This window comes from Anolis sagrei, chromosome 6, assembly GCF_037176765.1.
Source record: "Anolis sagrei isolate rAnoSag1 chromosome 6, rAnoSag1.mat, whole genome shotgun sequence".
NCBI classification, from domain to species: Eukaryota; Metazoa; Chordata; class Lepidosauria; order Squamata; family Dactyloidae; genus Anolis; species Anolis sagrei.
The window spans coordinates 88,549,100-88,568,983 of NC_090026.1; the positions used below are offsets into that span (position 1 = coordinate 88,549,100).

Consider the following 19,884-nt stretch of genomic DNA (forward strand, 5'->3'; position numbering starts at 1 on the left):
CCTTATTCGCACCTACAGCATATTACAAATCCACGGAAAGCTGGACAGCAAGATGTGATGATCAATAATCCACTTTCACAGGATGAAGGGGTAAGGGTAATCTCCTTTATGTTTCTTGAGTATACAACAAAACATTTAATATCTCCTTCTAATGAAGTTGCTTGGATAGAAACTACATATGATAAGCCTAATCAGTCCAATCCCACTGTGTGACAGAAAAATGTGGTTGCAGGAGTCAAAGGTGTACCCAAAGAAACACATAAAGTACAGTATTATCGGGATAAATATTACATTCCCAACACCTGCAAGGCCAGTATGTGAGTTCTACTTTACCCTTGAGTTTTGAAACATAAAATATGCTATTAACATTTTTATAACTTACTGATGCCATAACAATGAACATGTAGCAAGATTACATGTCACAAAATTACATGTTGCAAGTAGACAATTACAGTCATAGCTTATTCTGCTTGAACTGTCTATGACCATTTGACATATTTAACACACTTACATACTGGTAAGTTTGACAGAAAAAAGAATAGTTTCATGAATTGCATAATTTTTCAGATCTAACATTCCTTCTAGCTGTGCCATTCACTATATTTAAAGAAAAAAATACACAATTCATATATTTGCATATTATATATGCCAAGCATCTTGTTACAACTGCCCACATATTTTGGGCTACAGTTGCCTTAAGCCTCACCTCACTAGCATTATAGATGTAATCATCCACAACAACCCAATTATGGAGGATACCAGACTGTTTTTCCTTATTTCCACATAGACATAATCTATTAAAGAAAATAGAAGTTCTGTGCTGTCTTTGAAATAAAAGTAAAAAAGCCTGAAATCCTTTTGAGAAAAACAAATTACATTTAAGAAGACTAAATATTAGGAGGAAGGGACCAGTGCCTTTAAAAACAATGGCCTCCCATCCTTCAGTGCTCTCATGAAAGAGATTGTGATTGCCAGTGTGGCTGCTGCTTACAAATAGGAACAGAAGGGCATCTGGAAGAAAACCAGAGGCCTCTCGTTGCTTACTTATAAAATTGAGGATGGCATTTTTGAGGACAATGATGACCAGGCAGAAAAGAGGCTGAAGAAGAACCAGTTCATGTCATTGCATATTGAGGCAGTCTTACCTCCAGAAGCGGGTTTATCTAACATGAAGAAAACTAGCCGAATGGGGCTCTCTTTGACTGGGTCTCTCTCTATATAGAGAGGTGGAATTCAACACTTTGTTCATACGCGAAGGCTTTTGCAAAGACCAATGGGCCATAATAGCCTGAATGATATTTATAAAAAAGATCATCTTTTTAAATATATTACTAATATTGGAATGTTAGGTTTTGACCTAAGATAGTTGCATGGGGCATATCCTCAGTGTTTTTCAGTAAACAAACCAAACTCCACTTTTCTTAGCTAGTGGGACAATCACGTGATAGGCGTCAGTTGTTACTATTTTTTCAGAACTTTGTAACTGTTTTACTTGTTTCTCGAATTTGGCAAGTCTAGATTTCAAGCTACAGAAGCATATCCCTTGTATATACCATAAAGAAGTATTTATTTATTTGGAACTAGCTGTGCCCTGCCACGCGTTGCTGTGGCCTATAGTAAAACTTATCAAAGTTGAGGTAGATATCTGGACTATTATGAAAGAGAAGTACCTACGTATTCCTTCCCCCTTTTCCTCCCCCTTTCTCTCCTTTCTTCCTTCTCTACCTCTTTCTTTCTTTCCTTCTTTCACTACTTGGTTTCATCCTTCTATCTTTCCTTCATTCCCTCCCCCTTTCTTCCTTTGCCTTTCTTCCCTCCCTGTTTGCTTCCTTCTTTCACTTTTTTCCCCTTTTATTTCACCACCATAATAACAATAACAATAATGCAATGCATTGCCTCCGGGACCTGACACCTCTCCCATTCCCCCAGGGTCTCATAGGAATAATAGCATAATAATAATAGAAATAACAACCTTTACCCGCCACGCGTTGCTGTGGCCAACCTTCCAGCTTTCTCTCCTTCTTTCCCTCCTTCCTTCCTTCCTTCCTTCCCTCCCATCTTTCCTTCTCCTCTTGTGAGTATTTTGAGTAGATATGTTTGTACCTTGTGGGTTGTGTTATGGGCATGGGAATTTTGGTTAAGTTTCGGGGGTTTTTTTAGTTTTGTTGTTTTGCCGTTTTGTGAGTGTGTTGTTGTGTTGTTTTTCATTTTGAGTAGATATGTTTGTACCTTGTGGGTTGTGTTATGGGCATGGGAATTTTGGTAAAGTTTCGTTGGGGTTTTTTTGAGTTTTGTTGTTTTGCCGTTTTGTGAGTGTGTTGTTGTGTTGTTTTTCATTTTGAGTAGATATGTTTGTACCTTGTGGGTTGTGTTATGGGCACGGGAATTTTGGTAAAGTTTCGTTGGGGGTTTTTGGAGTTTTGCTTTCCCGTTGAACTCCCCTAACAGATTTATATATATAGATGAATTACCTACAAGAATGTTGTTCTGTGAATTCCATCATCGGATGACCCACAAGGTTACAAACCTGCATGCATTTGATACTGATAGACCCCAGAATTTCTTCTTTAAAAATCTCACTCCTTTTTGAAAGCCTAACACAACCCAACAAAAGCATACATGGTGTCTTGGTGTTTAGGCCTGTTTCTGGGATTATTTGGGATACTGATTCAGAAAATTGCATTGGATAGACCACATCGGCTCTGGTTTCTTAGATATCATTATTATTTTCTGTGGGTGAGCAGATGAAGACGGGTATATGGCATATGTTCTGCATCTCAAAAATTAGAGTGGGTAGGGGAAAACTGGCACCATTTTTGGAATTAATAGGTGAAATATACCCAGAAACAGAGCTAACATTTGAGGCAACAAAATGTGTATTGGCGAGTGTAGGAATAAAAGGAAAATAGTGCAAATTCAGTAGGGATTTCACATGAGATTGTACTATTTTCTAAATTTAGAACCAACATTTCAAGTTTATAACATCTCAAACATTTAGAACCATCTTTAATGTTTTAAAGGTGTCACCAGTGGCCCAGCAGGTTAAACCGATGAGCTGTTGAACTTGCTGACTGAAAGGTTTGAATCTGGGGAGGGACATGAGCTCCCACTGTTAGTCCCAGCTTCTGCCAAACTATCAGTTCGAAAACATGCAAATATAAGTAGATCAATAGGTTACGCTTCTGCAGGAAGGTGACTGCACTCCATGCAATCCCATGACCTTGGAGGCATCTATGGACAACACTGATTCTTCAGCTTAGAAGTGGAGATGAACACCGTCTCTCAGAGTCTGACACGACTAGACTTAATGTCAGGGAAAACCTTTACCTTTACCTAATGTTTTTAAAAGTATGAAATCTTAAAACATAGAAGAATCTTAGAGTTATTGCCATGAAGATGAAAGACTCTGTTTTACCAGTTACCTATGAGACTGCCTTCTCCGGTATACTCCATCCCTGTACACTCTTTTATTCTGAGGGACAATTGCTTCAGTCAGCCAAATCTAGTCTGACAACTGTTATCCAGAGGATATTTTTTTCAACTGTCTCCGGAATGTGGAATAGCATGGTGGAGGAGAGCTATCTTTCTGAATTTAAAACAGCAATAAAGACTAGTCTCCTACAGCAGGTTTACTCAGATCAGTTTTAAATCAACAAATCTTATAGCATATAGTGATTATTTAAAATATGTATAGGTTCTTATAGGGTCTATATACCTTTTTAAGTAATATTATGTGTTTGATTTGTTGCTGTTTCCCATGTCAATCCATAGGGAAAGATGGAGAGGTAGACAACAAGTTGTTATAGTCAATCTGTGAAAGTCTAACAGAGGCTCATGGATGCAATTTCAAAGGATCCTGAGGTGGAATTTCGTGAGAGTCCTATTGTCCATATAAAAGGATTGCCTACATGCAGTTGACACGCAACTCTACTACTCCTTTCCACCTAAAGCCAATGAAGCTGTCCTGATCCAAAACCAGTGCCTGTCGTCAGTAGTGGACTAGATGAGGGCAAACAATTTGAAACTTACTCCAGGCAAGACAGAAGTGCTCCTGGTCAGTCAGATGGCAGATCAGGGAATAGGAATCCAGCCTGTGCTGGATGGGGTCACACTCCCCTTGAAGACACAGGTCCGCAGTTTGGAGGTCCTCCTGTACTCGGCTCTGAGCTTGGAGGCCCAGATGTCAAGAGTGGCCAGGATGACCTTTGTATAATTAAAACTTTTGTGCCAACTGCAGCCGTTCCTAGAGAAGTCAGATCTGGCCACAGTGGTGCATATCTTAGTTACATCCCATCTGGATTACTGTAATGTGCTCTACATGGAGCTGCCTCTGAAGAGTACTCAGAAACTTCAGCTAGTCCAAAGAGCTGCAGTCAGGTTGCTCACCCGGTCTGGCTACAGGGAGTGGACAACCCCCGTTTCAGCAGTTCCACTAGCTGCCAGTCTGTTTCCAGGCACAATTCAAAGTGCTGGTTATGGCCTTTAAATCCCTAGACAGTTCAGGTCCAGGCTATTTGGCTGATCACATCCCCTTGTTTAAACCAGCCCGAGCCCAGAGGTCTTCAGGAGAGACCCTCGACTCTGGAACTCACTGCCTGGGGAAGCCAGCAAGGCTCCCTTCCTGCTGTCCTTCCAGCAGCAGGCTAAAACCTTTTTATTCAGACAGCCATTTAATGATGTTGTTTAAGTCAGCAGGTGCTGACTTTATATGCTTTTATGGTTTTAACTTGAATTGTTTTTAATATTAATTATGTTTAATACTGTTTTAATATTTGTACATAGTTTTTTAAGTTGTATTGTAATACTTTTAATTGTGAGCTGCTTTGAGTCTCCGTATGGAGAGAGAAGGTGGGATATAAATAATAATAATAACAACAACAACAACAACAACAACAACAAAATGTAACCCAGCCCATTCCCCCAGTGTCCCAGTGAATTGTTAAGCAGGAGTGTGATTAATCCTTTTATGCTGTTATCTCATCTGCACCAAGCAATAGCAGTCATCACCGTCCAATTCTTTCCTGAATTTCCATCATCTCTAAAACACGATGTAGCCCAGTTCATTCATTGACATTCCCAGTATTAACTCAGGGGTTTTATACAAACCAAATCCAGAGCTTTAGACTTTTTCTTCTTACATCTAGTAGATGTAAGAGGGATTTTGTGCTCACTCCACTCAAATTCACCTTTAGGTCCACTATTCAAGAGGCAAGTAAAACAAAAGTTTTGCACTTCATACACCATCTCTAAACTGTCAAAAGGGAGTTGAAGATGCTCTTCTCCAGAAGTGGAGCATGCTGTTTATTCATCACTCTCAGCTGATGATGTCTTGATGAGGAAGGGATCAGAGCTGGGACTTTGTTTCATTCTCTCAGAGAGTTGCCACCTGTTCTTATTCATTTAAAATAAATGTTAGTCATCAGCTCTTTTATTTAAACATTTCTGCAATTTTAAAAAACAGCTGAATATACCATGATTAATTCTTCCAGTGAATATCAAGTGGAATCAATAATGTCGATATATTGCCTGTTGAACTTGTGTCTCATATTATTTTAAACCAATGTTCAGTATTTCAATGGCAATTTTGAACTATCCAATGACCACATAACCAGAAATGTTTTGAGAAACTTATAGCTTTCCTGTTACTTTCTAGTAAGCTCAGTTATTTTGTTTAAGCTTTGGATGAATGCTGATCAGAGCCTTCTGCAAATGTTTGCAGCTGTGGAATTGTAAAAATATCTCAGGAATAGCTGTTGGTTTTAATTTGACAGTATAGCTATAGAATAGCTCTTTCACATTGTGCTGTAGATTAACCATATAGCCAGGCCTGTGGCTGCCGCCGAAGGCAGGCATTCCGAATTATCTCCATTTTGTTTCCCTGATGATGTCTAGGAATACAAAATCTTTGGTAGGACATCATTGCTCTCCAAGTTTTCCCACTTCACAAGGAGTGTGGATCTGTGTGATGGTGAAGAAGCATTATTTGTTTCTGTTAGCAAATATTATTGGGAAAGTGTTAAGGAAAGCACTGAGTTCCCATTTTTTTGTATGCAATTCTGTAAGTTCTGCTTTTGCATTGTTCACAAATGTGCAAATATTTCAGTAACAATTGCTCTGCAAATGTTAGCTATGACATATCCAAATGTTTTTTTATATTTATGCAAGCTATTAAATCGAGAAAGGCAATGTTGTGATAGAAGGCTCCAAAATCAGGATCATAAGCTCAGTTTAACTTTCGGCAACGGATTTCATCGTTTTAATCGGGTCTAATTAGAACCCTCAGAAATATTAGAGTATATGGAAGATCAGAATTAGAGTCAGGAGTAAGAAGAACAGAGATTAGGAAAAGCAACACTATGCTACCATATTTATATAATTAGAACCTGTCAGCTGTTCCTCCCATTTGGTATTTATTTTTCAGTATCACCTGCACATACTTCGTTTGAGTGGAAACAACAGTTTAGTAGTATACACTTTGCTTGCAAAATATCTCAGATTTTATCCCTGACACTTCCAAGAAGGGCAGGGAAGGACTTGAGTCAGAAACTCTGGAAAGTGTAAACACAGTATAAAGGCAATTAATGCACCCATACAATAGCCTTCAGTAAAGTATTTATTCCACAAATGTTTGTTTGGAAAGTATAGTGAAATTTCACTCCAATAAAAGGTAATTGTAAAGTTAATGCCTGCGATTTTGATTTCACTGAGACCTTAAATACATAAAATACTTTCTGGATTGCAACAAGTTTTGTGATTGATTTGTTTTGTGTGCAGTTTGATCAGAAAGTCTGATCCTTACAGGTGTTGCTTACTTAACAAATGACAAGTTTAAAATTTGTATGCCTATCAGTATGTAACCTATCAGTATTCCTCTGTTTCATGTGATTTCCTGCTTTTTTCAGAGCCTTTGGAACAAATTTTTTCAGGACAAAGAACTTCGAGGAATGATTGAGCAAGATGTGACAAGAACGTGAGTTAAACATTTTAGAAAATTCAGCTGCAAGATAGTCATCTTTTGACCACATTCAATCCACCAGATCTGTATGTTATTTCCCCAGGGAAATAACTCCCAGGGAAATAATTCCCAGAAAAGAAATACATTTGTGGCCCAAATACAGCTGCAGAGCCAGACATTTGTTTATCTCTTCTTGGCATTTCAACCCAATCTTTAATGGTGTCAGGCCTTAAAAATGATTTCATTGTTCCCTTGTTAGCATATGGCATAAAGGATGCCCAACAAGATTTAGATGTGATTAAAGGACAGAATTCAAATAATCTCAATCTGTAAGAAATATTTTAAATTTGTCTCTTAAACTATTTAGACAGGTTTATTGTAAATTAATATTATGAGATGATGCGTTCATTTTTAGTGAGAACACGGCGGACAGTATGAGAGAAACTGACAGATATTTTGACAAAATTATGTTTATAATATAAGATTGAACAGATGATTTTCTGTAATTTTTAACACTTAATCAATAAACAGTGATTTATAATTAGTGAGAAATGTCATTCATCTAGAGGAATTTAGCATGTGTATTGCTTTGCCTACTGTCAGAGATGTCTTTTAAAATGTCCTTATTACCATTGTGAGTTTGGTTTCATTTCTTTAGCACTTGGGTCATATCTGTTAAGAAACTTATCAGTGTCAGAACTCAGTTCCAGAAATATTTTGTCAGACTTAGAAATCTGATTGCACTGATTGTAACTCCAATTAAACTCAATTACTTGTTGTGTGGCATTCTGACTCCATCATACTCCTACAGTGAGTTTAGAATGAGTAAATACATCATGTGGATTTCAAAATGGATAGTTTGCTTTGATACCTTTTGCCATTTATATAAAATTGATAGAAGGGGAAACAATAGACAGGAAAAAATGTATTTTCAAATGCCTTTCTACTGTTCATTCTATAATTAAAATTTGAATATGCCTTCATGCAAATTTTCACAGATGGTATTTTTTGTTTTTAAATGGGTATAATTCCAAATATTTAAGATTATATAAATATCCAAGTTTTAATTGGGAAATTAAAGTTTGAATAGTGATAAATCTACTAGTTATAGAAGCATTGTAAAAAATTACACTTTCAAAGAGATTATATTCCCATACTTTTTAACTAGTCCTGCTCAATGGAAAATTCAAATATCTAGGTATTTTAAATGATTTTGTTCTACCAGTTGTTCAAGCTATTCTTTGAATTTGTAGCTACAACTCTGAATGTTCATATACAGTCAGTCCCCAAGTTACAAACATCCAACTTAAAAATGACTCATAGTTAAGAACAGGCAGTGAGAGAAATCTAACCTTCAGAATGGAAATTTCCTCCTGAAAGAGTTACCATGGAAAAAAGATGTTTCCCCTGAAGCTTCCTCACCAATCCTTGTTTCCACACCAAGCTTTTTTTTCAAAATTCAGTTATCATAGGGACAGAAAGTTCAGTGAAATCTTCTGAACAGGAGCACCGATAGCAAAAGAAATATTAGGGATAATGGATGGATCACAATCTATTAGGATTGCAACCCATCAGGGGTAGCAGAGTTTGAGAGGAACATTTCTTGAGTTTATTTGATGCTTTAGGCAGGCAAAGATTCAGGCAGACTTGTTTTAGAATAACAACGTTTGTTTACTCATAACTTATAATCTTTAATGATACAGGCACATTTCCTTTGAGGGTTAACAACTACTAAAACGTTTGGAGAATAGGGATTTTTTCTAACTTACAAACCTTGACTGTTTCTTCATGAACTATGCTTCTCCACACAGCTCTCCTCATTCAGAGTTCACTTTAAAAGAAAATACAAGCATCAACAATTTACTAGCTTTTTACATTAGCTTCTGTACACTAAAAGACTTCTAGCTCCAATGTTCTAAACTGTCAGTCACATGATTGCAGCCCCTCCCACTGCTTTAGTACAAAGAAGCAAGGTAACTGCAAACTACAAGACATACACTTTAGGTTACAGAAGGACCTACTAATAAAGTAGACAAACATCACATAGAGGAGGCTTCAGAGGTTACACCCTCCAACAACAAACACCACAAGGGTGTTAATTTATTTATTTACAACATTTATATCCCGCCCTTCTCACCCCGAAGGGGACTCAGGGCAGCTTACAACAGAGAGGGCGGCTTACTATATATACCGTATATTCCGGCATATAAGACGACTGGGCGTATAAGACGACCTCCAACCTTTCTAGTTAAAATATAGAGTTTGGGATATATTTGCTGTATAAGACTACCCCTCTTCCAACGCAAACCAAATAAAAAAATTAAAAAGCATCAGATTTGATTTCAATATGGTAATTTTCCTATTACTGTACCTCCTTCTCTGCTTCTCAGATCTCGCACATGCACACCTGCACCACTTCAGGAGTGAGATCTGAGAGGCAGTGGAGGAGGTATGGTAATAGGATACAAGGGCGGGCCAGACAGGTAAGAGTTGTGTTTTTCTGGGCCCAGAGCCACTCTATCTCTTTTTTCCATACCTCGGGCGCCCCGGATGCCTGCAGCTTGCTCCGCCCTTCACTTACACCTTCCCGGTGAGGTGCCCCTTCACCTCACCATCGGGACCGCATTAAGTCCATGAATCCTGATGAATGGATTTTCTTCTACCGTACTTGTACAGCATCACCCTTAATGCTTTCATACAGTTGCTACATACGGCAGGGACGCGGCCATTGCCATTTTTGAGCTCCCCCCCACCATATGCGGCAACCACAGATTCTCCACCCACTCTATAAGACTATTCCCGTATATAAGACTATTCCCGTATATAAGACGACCCCACGTATAAGATGACCCCTGGCGTTTGAGAAGATTTTCTTGGGTTTAAAAGTAGTATTATATACCAGAATATACGGTATATCTATATCTTTATCTATATGCATACTATCCAAAGTGCAGAGAGAGCAAGAGAGAGTAGATAGGCTAGAGTTACAGTTTAGAATGTACCTGTTCCAACTTACAAAAAGATTCAGCTTAACAAAAAACCTACAGAACCTCTCTTGTTCATAACTTGGAGACTCCCTATAAATATGAACAAGATTCTTCTGTCATTCTATGTAATATTGAAATCTTAGTGCTCAGACTTAACTGGCCAAAACAGACAAGGGAAAGATGAGCAAGCTGTAAGTCAACTGACATTGTGATGATCCAAAAGCCCACTCAGTCTTGAATTTTGAAAGTCACTTAACTCTCCTTCTACTGTGTCCTAGGTTTATGTCAGCACTGTGATTGTATTCCTGCCTTCAAGGAAGTTTGGATATCTCACATCATTAGATGGCCCCCTTTTAGTAGTAGTTATTGTTATCTATGTCATCATTGCTGTCATTGTCCTCGTTCTTTTTATTCCTTTGCCAGAAGTTTTTAGAAAGCTATACAGTTTTCCTAAAATATTTATTTCTCATTGGGAGATTGCTGAGATCAGCCAACAGAAAGACATTTCTGCCAGCATAAATGGTTTTTATATAATGCTAACTCGTCCCACATTAGGGTATGTTTGAGTTAAGATTGCAGGATTAAACGATTTTTGGGAGATGCCAGAGACCAACCTTCATAATCTTATCTTTATAAAATGTAATTTTCTTAATTTTTCAGATTTCCAGAAATGCAGTATTTCCAAGAAGAAAATGTGAGAAAGATTCTTACAGATGTTCTCTTCTGTTATGCCCGGGAAAATGAGCAATTGCTTTATAAACAGGTAATGAAAATTTTACAAGTGGTATCTGTTGTCTCTATATTTTTTTACAATTGATTGAACAATAACATTGTGTATTATACTGTAAGTTGTGGAAGTTTTGTGCTGAGACGCAGGCAGTCCAATAATTGCTTGTTAAAGAAAAATATCCATTTAGGCCATATTCTTCCCACAGACATGTGACATTGGTTTTGGATTTTCCCCTCAGTATTGTAAATTTTCCCATTTTTTTAGAAATAATTTTATTCAATCTTCTTATTCTTAAACCGCCATTATATAGAGACAAAATAAATCAAGTCTAAATTAACTGAACATAGGTCCCAGCAAAATCAGTGTGACAAATTAATAATAATTTAGGTCCCAGTGTCCACAGTCTTATGGTGTATTTCATGTTCTAACTTCTAGCCTTTTTTCTTCTCTTCGCACATTAAAAAACATCTGCTCCAGGGATTTTTTTTCAGCATGTCTAACCACATTCAAGAGACTGTAGATGGAACTCTATGTTCAAACCTCCAAAAAGGTTTACTGTTCAAGTGGAAATGTGTGGTCTTTCAAAGATTGGAATGCCAGCAGTACAGTTTTAAAGAGAAGCAACTATACTTTGTTTCTAAAAATGTATTGGCAGTTAACACCATTTTAAAAAACAAAAGGTGATATATATTTTCATAAGATAGCTTATCTATTGTTATTTTTAAATTGAAACAGTGTAATGTAGTGGTTTGAGCATTGGACTCTGGAGACCACTGTTCCACTCAGCCAAGGAAACCCTTTGGGTGACCTTGGGCAAGTCACACTCAGAGGAAGGCAAAAACAACACCCCCCCCCCAACAAATATCCCCCCCCCAAAAAAAGCAACCCTGTTTTAAGGTCACCATAAGTTGGAAATAACTCAGTCTTCAGAAAAAAAAGCTTATATGAAATATGTTGTAGCACTCTAAGCTGAAGTTTACAGTATGAATAACTATAGCCAAACTATCACTCTATACGTGAACCCTTTCAGTAACAAAGATACGATCATGGTCACTAATCTTCAAATATATACTTTTATTGCTCTTCTGACATCCAGCAAATTGCACTTTTTCATGTGGATGTCTGAAATTGGGGTAGAAGAAAGGAATTTTTCGTGACTTGTCCTCATCAGTATTGATTTGGGAATAAAAGAAGGCTCTATGACCCAAGATAACTCCTCATCATCAAACCTACAAAAATAGGGTTTATGGATAAAGAAGCCAGTTAAGAAACCTTTTGAGTCAACATAATGGCCACCTTGAACAAAAGACATCATAGGGAGGCCTCCTTCCAAGGCTCAAGTAGAAACCCAATTAAAATAGTTTAACATTTTGGTTCCATATGGAAAACATGTGAACTGTCTATAGAGCTTGTAGAGCTGCTCCTTGGATAAACCTTTTAACATGTGGATAAGTGATAGTATTTTCTCAGCAAACAATAATATTTAAAATTGTTCTGAAACCTGGTTTTTTTAGAGTGTTAGACCTTAATCTCAGAGGACAATCAGAGTCGTCTGTCATTGAACAGGAGTCTGTCTGTCAGAGTTGAACAGAATCCTTGCTAATACAAAAAGGATAACAAGCATTTTGTCCCGGATTTGGTGGAAGAGACAAAATAAAAGTAGTTTCAGCCTTGTGAGCAAAGCTATTGGCTGATTCAACTGTGTGTAAGCTTGCCTATTTGTTTTGGGTCATATGCATTATCTGAGCACATAGTCTCAGGAGCCACGGATTATTCTTATTCAGTCTCTGAAGCATAGTGAACAAGGGTCTCATGAAACAGGACAAAAAAAGCAAATACTTCATGTGAACACTTCATGTGAGAACATCAACATGTACATTGATGAAGCCTACTCATATATAGGACAACCACGCATGGATGGTGAAGACGCTGCGACAGTAACTTGAAACATCTGTACTGTTTGTGTTCTTAATGAAGATATAAGGAGATATTCTTGCAGCAAGTGCAAATTCATTACACTTCTGGAAGATAATGTCTGGAAGATGAAATGCCCTGCCCGCCATCTTCCGCAGGGCTCCTACCCATCTTCTGCAGGTCTCCTACTCCCCAGGGAGCCCTGTGTCATGCTTGCCGCTCACCTTCTCATTCAGCCAGTCAGGGGCAGGCATTACGCTGTGCCCTGATTGGCTGAAGCAAACGGACCAGAAAGAAAACTGGTCCACCTGCAAAGTATTTAAGGTGGTGCTCTGCTTTGAGTTCACTTCCTCGGAGGTCACTTTTTGTGGCGATTGGCATGGGACCTGGATCTGGTACAGGAATTTTTCCCCTCCCCATGAATGGTATGCTGTATGCCTCTGGGGGAGCACGATGGAGCTGGTGACATGGAGCAGCATGGATAGGAGCCAGCACTGCGCCCCCTATCCATTTCTGTGTTTATTGGTTCAACAGCAGGCTGTGTGTTACCTTGATACAGTACCCACAAATTGCTGCCAATCCTTTTTTTTTCCAGTTGCAATCAATTAACAATTTGTGGCCTTTGGTTATTTTAACACTGTGTGAGACTGGGGCTGGGGCTGGGGCTGAGGATAGTTCCCCTGCGTACACAGTGTCTTTTCTGGACAGAGCCTCACATACTCCTGAGTAACAACGACCTGAGAATTCCTCTATGAAAGAAGATACACAAGGAACAGACTTTGAAAACAGTGACCTGGGAGGTGAATTCTACAACGACCTATGCCATGACTATGTGGTTGATTCTAGGTTTTCCCCTTAATCAGGAGTGGTAAAGCACAGGAATGGATAGCAATCACACTCTTCAGAGAACTTGTGAGTGGTCTTGGAGTGATCAGTGGATCGAACTTGATTCAATAATGTAATGTGACCAGGAGCACAGTGCCCAAAGCGAGAGGAGTAATAGACCCTCTCAATTCAGCTTTTGTTAGACCTCACTTGTAATACTGCATCCATTTCTGCACACCACAATTCAAGAAGGATATCGGCAAGTTAGAACATTTCAAGAGAAAGACAATCAAGGTGATAAAATATCTGTAAATAAAGTCATGTGGGGAATGGTTCAATAAGCAGTGTATGTTTAACTTGGAGAAGAGAAGATTGAGAGATGATATGATAGCTATCTTTAAATGCAGTCTCTGAAATTATGTCATGTAGAGGGGAGAGGGTTTGTTGTTGTTTTGCTGGTTTATGGCTACAACATGAACCAGTGAATTCAAACAGCAAGTAAAGAGATTCCACCTTATGATTAGTTCTCTGAGAGTGAAATAGACCAGGGCTTCTTAAACGTTTTCCACTCGTGGGCCCTTTCTGTCCAATATTTTTACGTGTCCCGAGGTATATAAAATTGGTATAAAATCAAACATTTACTGATGATAAATCAGCATTTACATGGCTTGCTAAACAAACTAATTTTGCTTGTTTATGAAGTACAGCAGAAGCATTTTGAGTAGAATGCAATGTAAACACTACACATTGTTGCTAACAAATTTGTGTAATGTCTAAAACAACCATAGGTGATGTTCAGAAACCTTTTACTGTTGCCAATTTTTTGCAAACCTGACATTAAGCTAAGGGGACCCCATATGGGACTCTTCGTTTAAGAAGTAGTGAAATAGACTACTCTAGAGAGTGGAACATGCTCCTTCATTGAGAGTCTTTAAACAAGTTGAAATGCCATCTCTTAAAAGTGTTTTAGCTTTATATTCTTTCATATTATAGGTTTGGAGAACATGATTCTTGAGTACCCATCTATGATTCTTCAATGATACCTCACTGCAAATCTCAGAGCAACTCTACAGTTTCACATAGGTGTTGAATAGCATGAAATGGCGGAGCTGTTTTGAGTGGTCAGAGGGCTGTTAAACCTCGCTTCACAAGACGGGACCACTGAAACCCGTCAGCCCAGTGAAAAGCATTTGCTCATTTCTTTGCAGACAAAGTTGCTCTGATCTGTTCCAACTTGGACAAGATGTTAATGGCAGTCTCTGAGGATGTAACATGAGCACCTGCTTTTCAGATTTTGATGGATTCATTTCAATTAGTGCAGCTTGAGGATGTGGACAAGGTCCTTGGAGAGGCAAGGCCAACCACATGCATCCTAGACCCCCTGCCCTTCCTGGCTGATAAAGGAGGCCAGAGGGGGTTTGGCAGAGTGGGTAAAGGTGGTGGCTAATGTCTCCTTAGAAGAAGGCAAAATTCCAGCGAGCTTAAAATAAGCTGTTATAAAACCGCTGTTGAAGAAACCTTCACTGGACCCACTCAATTAGTCAACCTTCAGCCAGTTTCCAGACTCCCCTATTTGAGCAAAGTTATGGAATATGTGGTGGCCTCACAATTCCAGGTGTTTTTGGAAGACACTGATTATCTAGATTCAGCACAGTCTGGCTTTAGGCTGGAACATGGAACTGAAATAGCCTTGGTCACCCTAGTAGATAATCTACACTGGGAACTAGACAGGGTTCCCAGTGTCCCTGTTGGTTCTGCTGGACCTCTCATCGGCTTTCAATACCGAAGACCATGGTATCCTTCTGGGACACCTTGCAGGAATGTGCCTTGGAGGTACTGCTCTGCAGTGGCTCTAATCCTTCCTGGGGGACCGATCCCAGAATGTGTTGTCGAGGGACACCTACTTGGCCCCCTCAGCCATTGTCTTATAGGGTTTTGCAGGGCTCAGTACTGTCTCCCATGTTGTTAACATCTACATGAAGCAATTGTGGGAGATCAGAGTTTTGGAGTTATAATAATAATAATAATCTTTATTTATACCTCGCCACCATCTCCCCCAACGGGGACTTGAAGCGGCTTACATGGGGGCAAGCCCGAACAACAAATTACAATGCAAAAATACAAATTGCAGTAAAATAAACAACATAACACTAAGGTATAAAACATCGAAGCATATAAACAATATACACAAAACATAGAAACTGAAACATAATGACAGAGAGCGGGCCGCATATACATAAAATGATTTAAAAACTCAGGGTGAGATAAAGGGGCAGAACTATTTGTAAGGGAGAACTCATAGAGAGACAGAGAAATAAACGTATTGTTGAAGGCTTTCATGGCCAGAATCACTTGGTGGTTGGAACTAGTTCCAACAGACCTCACAACCTCTGAGGATGCTTGCCATAGATGCAGGCGAAACGTCAGGAGAGAATGCCTCTAGAACATGGCCATATAGCCCAAAAAACCCCACAAAACCCAAATAAACAAACATTCATACGGGGGGAGGGGGAGGGGGAGGAGAACTCCTGGGACAAGAACGTTGAGGGAGCAATAGCATAAAATGATGTGACTACTCTCCGAAAGCGCAACGGCAGAGTCAGGTCTTGAGACTCTTTTTAAAGGTTCCTAGAGTAGGGGCTTTCCTAATCTCTCCGGGCAATGATTTCCAGAGTCGGGGGCTACAGAGGAAAAGGCTCTCTCCCTTGTACCCACAAGGCGAGCCTGAGACACTGGCAAGGGCGAAAGGAGGGCCTCCCCCGAGGATCGAAGAGTTCGGGCTAGTTCATGGAGAGAGATACAGTCCATCACCTGATAAGTTGGACCAGAACCGGGCAGCAGCCAGACTTCTAACTGGAGTGCCATACAGGTAGCATATAGCTCTCCTGGCTGCCAACATGCTACCGAGCCCAATTTGAAGTGCTGGTCTTGGCCTATAAAGCCCTAAACGTTCCTGGTCCAACTTATCTGTCTGAATTTATCTCCTCTTATGAGCCTATTAGAACTTTTAGATCTTCTGGAGAGGCTCTGCTCTCTGTCCCATCTTCTTTGCAAGCACAACTGGTGAGGACGAGAGACAAGGCCTTCTCCATGGTGGCCCCCTTAGCTGTGGAACTCCCTCCCCAGCCACATTAGGCAGGCCTCATCCCCTCTGCATTTTAGAAAAAAGCTGAAGACTTGGCTCTGCGTACAAGTGTTCAAAGAATAAGTTTCTTCAGTTTCAATACGGTCTGGATTAAGGATTATGAGCAGGGTTTTGGACGAATTAAACTATGAACTTTATATGCTTTTTAAAATGTGTATATTTATGTATGTGTATTATTGCTTAATGTTAATCATTTTAACTGTTTAATTTTTGTTGTTAGTATTGGTTTTTACCAGCATTGAATTTTTGCTGGAGTTGTAAGCCACCCCTTTCAGGTGAGAAAAGCACAGTAAAAATGAAGTAAATAAATAAATAAGGACAGTAGTGAAACTCAGGAAGACTCTGAAAACTTTCTGGAATATGCCTCTTATATAGACACAGAATGACTAAAATACAATGCCTACAATCCCTAAACCAAAAGAATATCAAGTCAATAGTACAGAAGAATATCAAGGTAAGGTTGTCAAAACATCAAAAGAAATTTGTCTTGTTTTTGGAGTCTTACTCTTTGGTGGCTGAAGTCAAGGCAGGCGGGCAGGCTTGGTTCTATGCCTATCTCCCCAAATCAAATAAAATTGTGAATCTCCCTTAAAAAGCTGATCTTAATGATCACATAGGAATAAATGGAAAGGGGAGTATGTAGAAAGGGCAGACTTCTGGCAAATCAGATCATAGGAGAACACCAAGGCAGTTTCATTCTGTTATGGAAGACACTGTGCCTTATACATGGAGGTAAAAGGAACTATATTTCTTAGCTTTGGTAAGACATAAATGGGAAGTATAAGATACAGCGTTGTACATGTAAATACTGTCTACATCCCGCTTTTTTAGTCTAGCCATACAACAAATTTTCTTGATATTTTTGATATTAGTTTGTTGAAGAGATAAACAGTTCCAGTCTGCTGATTTTCAATGAGTGCAGCCTACATCTGCTGAGATGAACAGATAGATTAAAAGAATATTGATGCTGAGTAATTTATAGAGAGTGATATGTCCCTCTTTAATAGGCTTAAGTGTTCTGTCTTTATACTGAAACTCTTAAAGACTGCTTCCAAAGAAATAATACCTTACTGCACAAGGACTGAGTATTTAGTCAAATCAATTAAAAAAAACTTTTTGAGTTTTCTCACAAGCTGTTAAAGCTATTATTTTGTACTAGGTGACACCCCGTTTAACATAGACCATATTGTTAATAGTTATGGGATTTTATTGAATTAATGAGACTGTTATCATGTTGTAGAATGTCTTGCTGAGTTAATTGAAACTGCAGAGATTATATAAATGGTATTAATGAACTTTGACTGCCTAGTGCCACTGCTTTAATAAAGACTGCTTGGTGGGCTAAATGAACATCGGCAGATAAAAGAACAGGTTCAATTTTGTGAGCCTACAGGCTGTTAACAAAGAAAACTTTTTCACCTCTGTTTTTGAATAGTGTCAATTTCCCACATTGCAATAATTTTAGAAGATGGTTAATCCAGGGCTAAAAGGGCTAAAGAGCATGCTAGATATGACCACGTATATGTGCAATAACTAAAACATGTTAACTACAATAGTAAAGATTTAGGTACTAGTGCTGAATTGCCTGAAGAGTGAAGCAACTTTAATTCATTTTGTCTCCACTCCCCATTTTGTCTCCATTGCCCTTGTTTATCTTATCCTATTCCTTGATGTTTTGGCCTTCTTTGTTCATTGCTTCCACTGCTTGAAAGGTTCTCATACGTTTAATGTTTATAATAGTAGGTCAAAAAAATATCTTTATTTTCATGTTCTTCTGATGTCTTGGGCTTTGGCTTGTTGATTGTTGGATTGCATGCTGTCATCTGCCACCTTTTAAAAAAAGCTCCTCAACTTTAGAGAAAGATTCCCCAATAAAGACAGACACTCACATTGCCTCCTTTGCTTCAATGAGGTCAAAGTCATAGAAGCATAGAGCTGGAAGAGGCCACATGAACTACTAAATCCTAAGTGATTTCAAAGTTTATGTTCTGGATGTGACTAAGTGGCTACAACACAATATTATAATCAACAAAAGCATTCCTTATATTGTGATCAAAAATACATTGTTATACTATGTACACATATCACTATAGTATGGTTCTCGGTTTGAACTGACAGTTAATATGAGCAAACCACTTTAAGTCATAAAACTGGGTTAAATATATGTCTGAATGTTATAAATTTACAACTTTTTAAATAAGTTTTTTTTATATAACTGTGGTTTATAGTGGTCATTGTATTCTAAGAAACTATCCTGTATTTCATTTCATGAGACATTGATAAAAGCTTTGTATTGTTGCAATTTTTAACATAGTTCATTTTTCAAATCCAAACAGTATGTTATTTTGAATTTATGATGTGCAATTGATGGATTATTGTGGCAGTAATATTACTAAATTCAGATCCTATCTAACTCCGTCTCTAACCATTACATCTTCTCATTGATTTCTTAGCCTTTTACCAGACAGTATACACACACACATACATACACACACACATACATATATATACATATATATATTCTATTCACATATCCTGGATTATATTTTTTCACTTCAGAATTACTCCATATCAGACTTTCATTTTATCCTAATATCCAAAAGACCTCATAATACGTTATGTAGTCAAATAGAATGAAAAGACTCTAAGTATTTCATTGTAGCAAATACTGGTCTTGAAATTTGCTTTCTCTGAAACATTTGCTGGTAGTACAGCTAGTGAAGTACTTTGCCTCTGGTTAAAAGCCAACTATCTTACAACTGCACATTAAGGGAAATGCTAATCTTTGCAAGCTGAAACAATGAATGATATAGCCATAGTTAAATATTGAAATGACACAAGTGTTGTCTATGTGTTCCAATCATGATAGCAGTAGGATATCCCTAGTTCTGTTTAGGTATCAAATTTCTGTATTTATAAATAAATAAATAAATACTTACATACTTGAGTATAAGCTTAGTTTTTCAGCCCTTTTTTAGGCTGAAAAAGCACCCCTGAGGTTATACTCGGGTGAGGGTCCTGGTAGGAAGGTGTTCAGCTCCACACCTTCCTGCCAGGACCCTCACCTCTCCGCACAGCAACCCAGCTCTCCTTCCTCTCCTCCTCTCTCTCATAACACATACCTTCCTCTCCTCCTTTCTTGATGCAGCCCCTGCCTTCCTCTCCTCCTCTCTCAGTGCAACACACGTCTTTCTCTCCTCCTCTCTTGGCGCCAGTCTTTTTCACTTCTCTTTGTTCATATACACATCATTTCCCCCGAAATGTATAGTTAAGATAAACTGTGGTGATTATTGGAAGGATACATAAGCACATTTACATTGAAGAAGGT

The 19,884-nt window shown here is 38.5% G+C and overlaps 1 protein-coding gene across 7 annotated transcripts in view; it reads left to right on the forward strand.

Annotated features, from left to right (window-relative positions):
• TBC1D5 (TBC1 domain family member 5) overlaps positions 1 to 19,884 on the forward strand; it is a 299,834-nt gene that overhangs the window by 162,641 nt on the left and 117,309 nt on the right. For all 7 annotated transcript variants that reach the window (XM_060781976.2, XM_060781971.2, XM_060781970.2 and 4 more), the window contains 3 exons: positions 19 to 90; positions 6,903 to 6,970; positions 10,603 to 10,705. In XM_060781976.2, the coding sequence (XP_060637959.2) occupies positions 19 to 90; positions 6,903 to 6,970; positions 10,603 to 10,705 (243 nt within the window). The remainder of the gene's footprint in view (positions 1 to 18; positions 91 to 6,902; positions 6,971 to 10,602; positions 10,706 to 19,884) is intronic.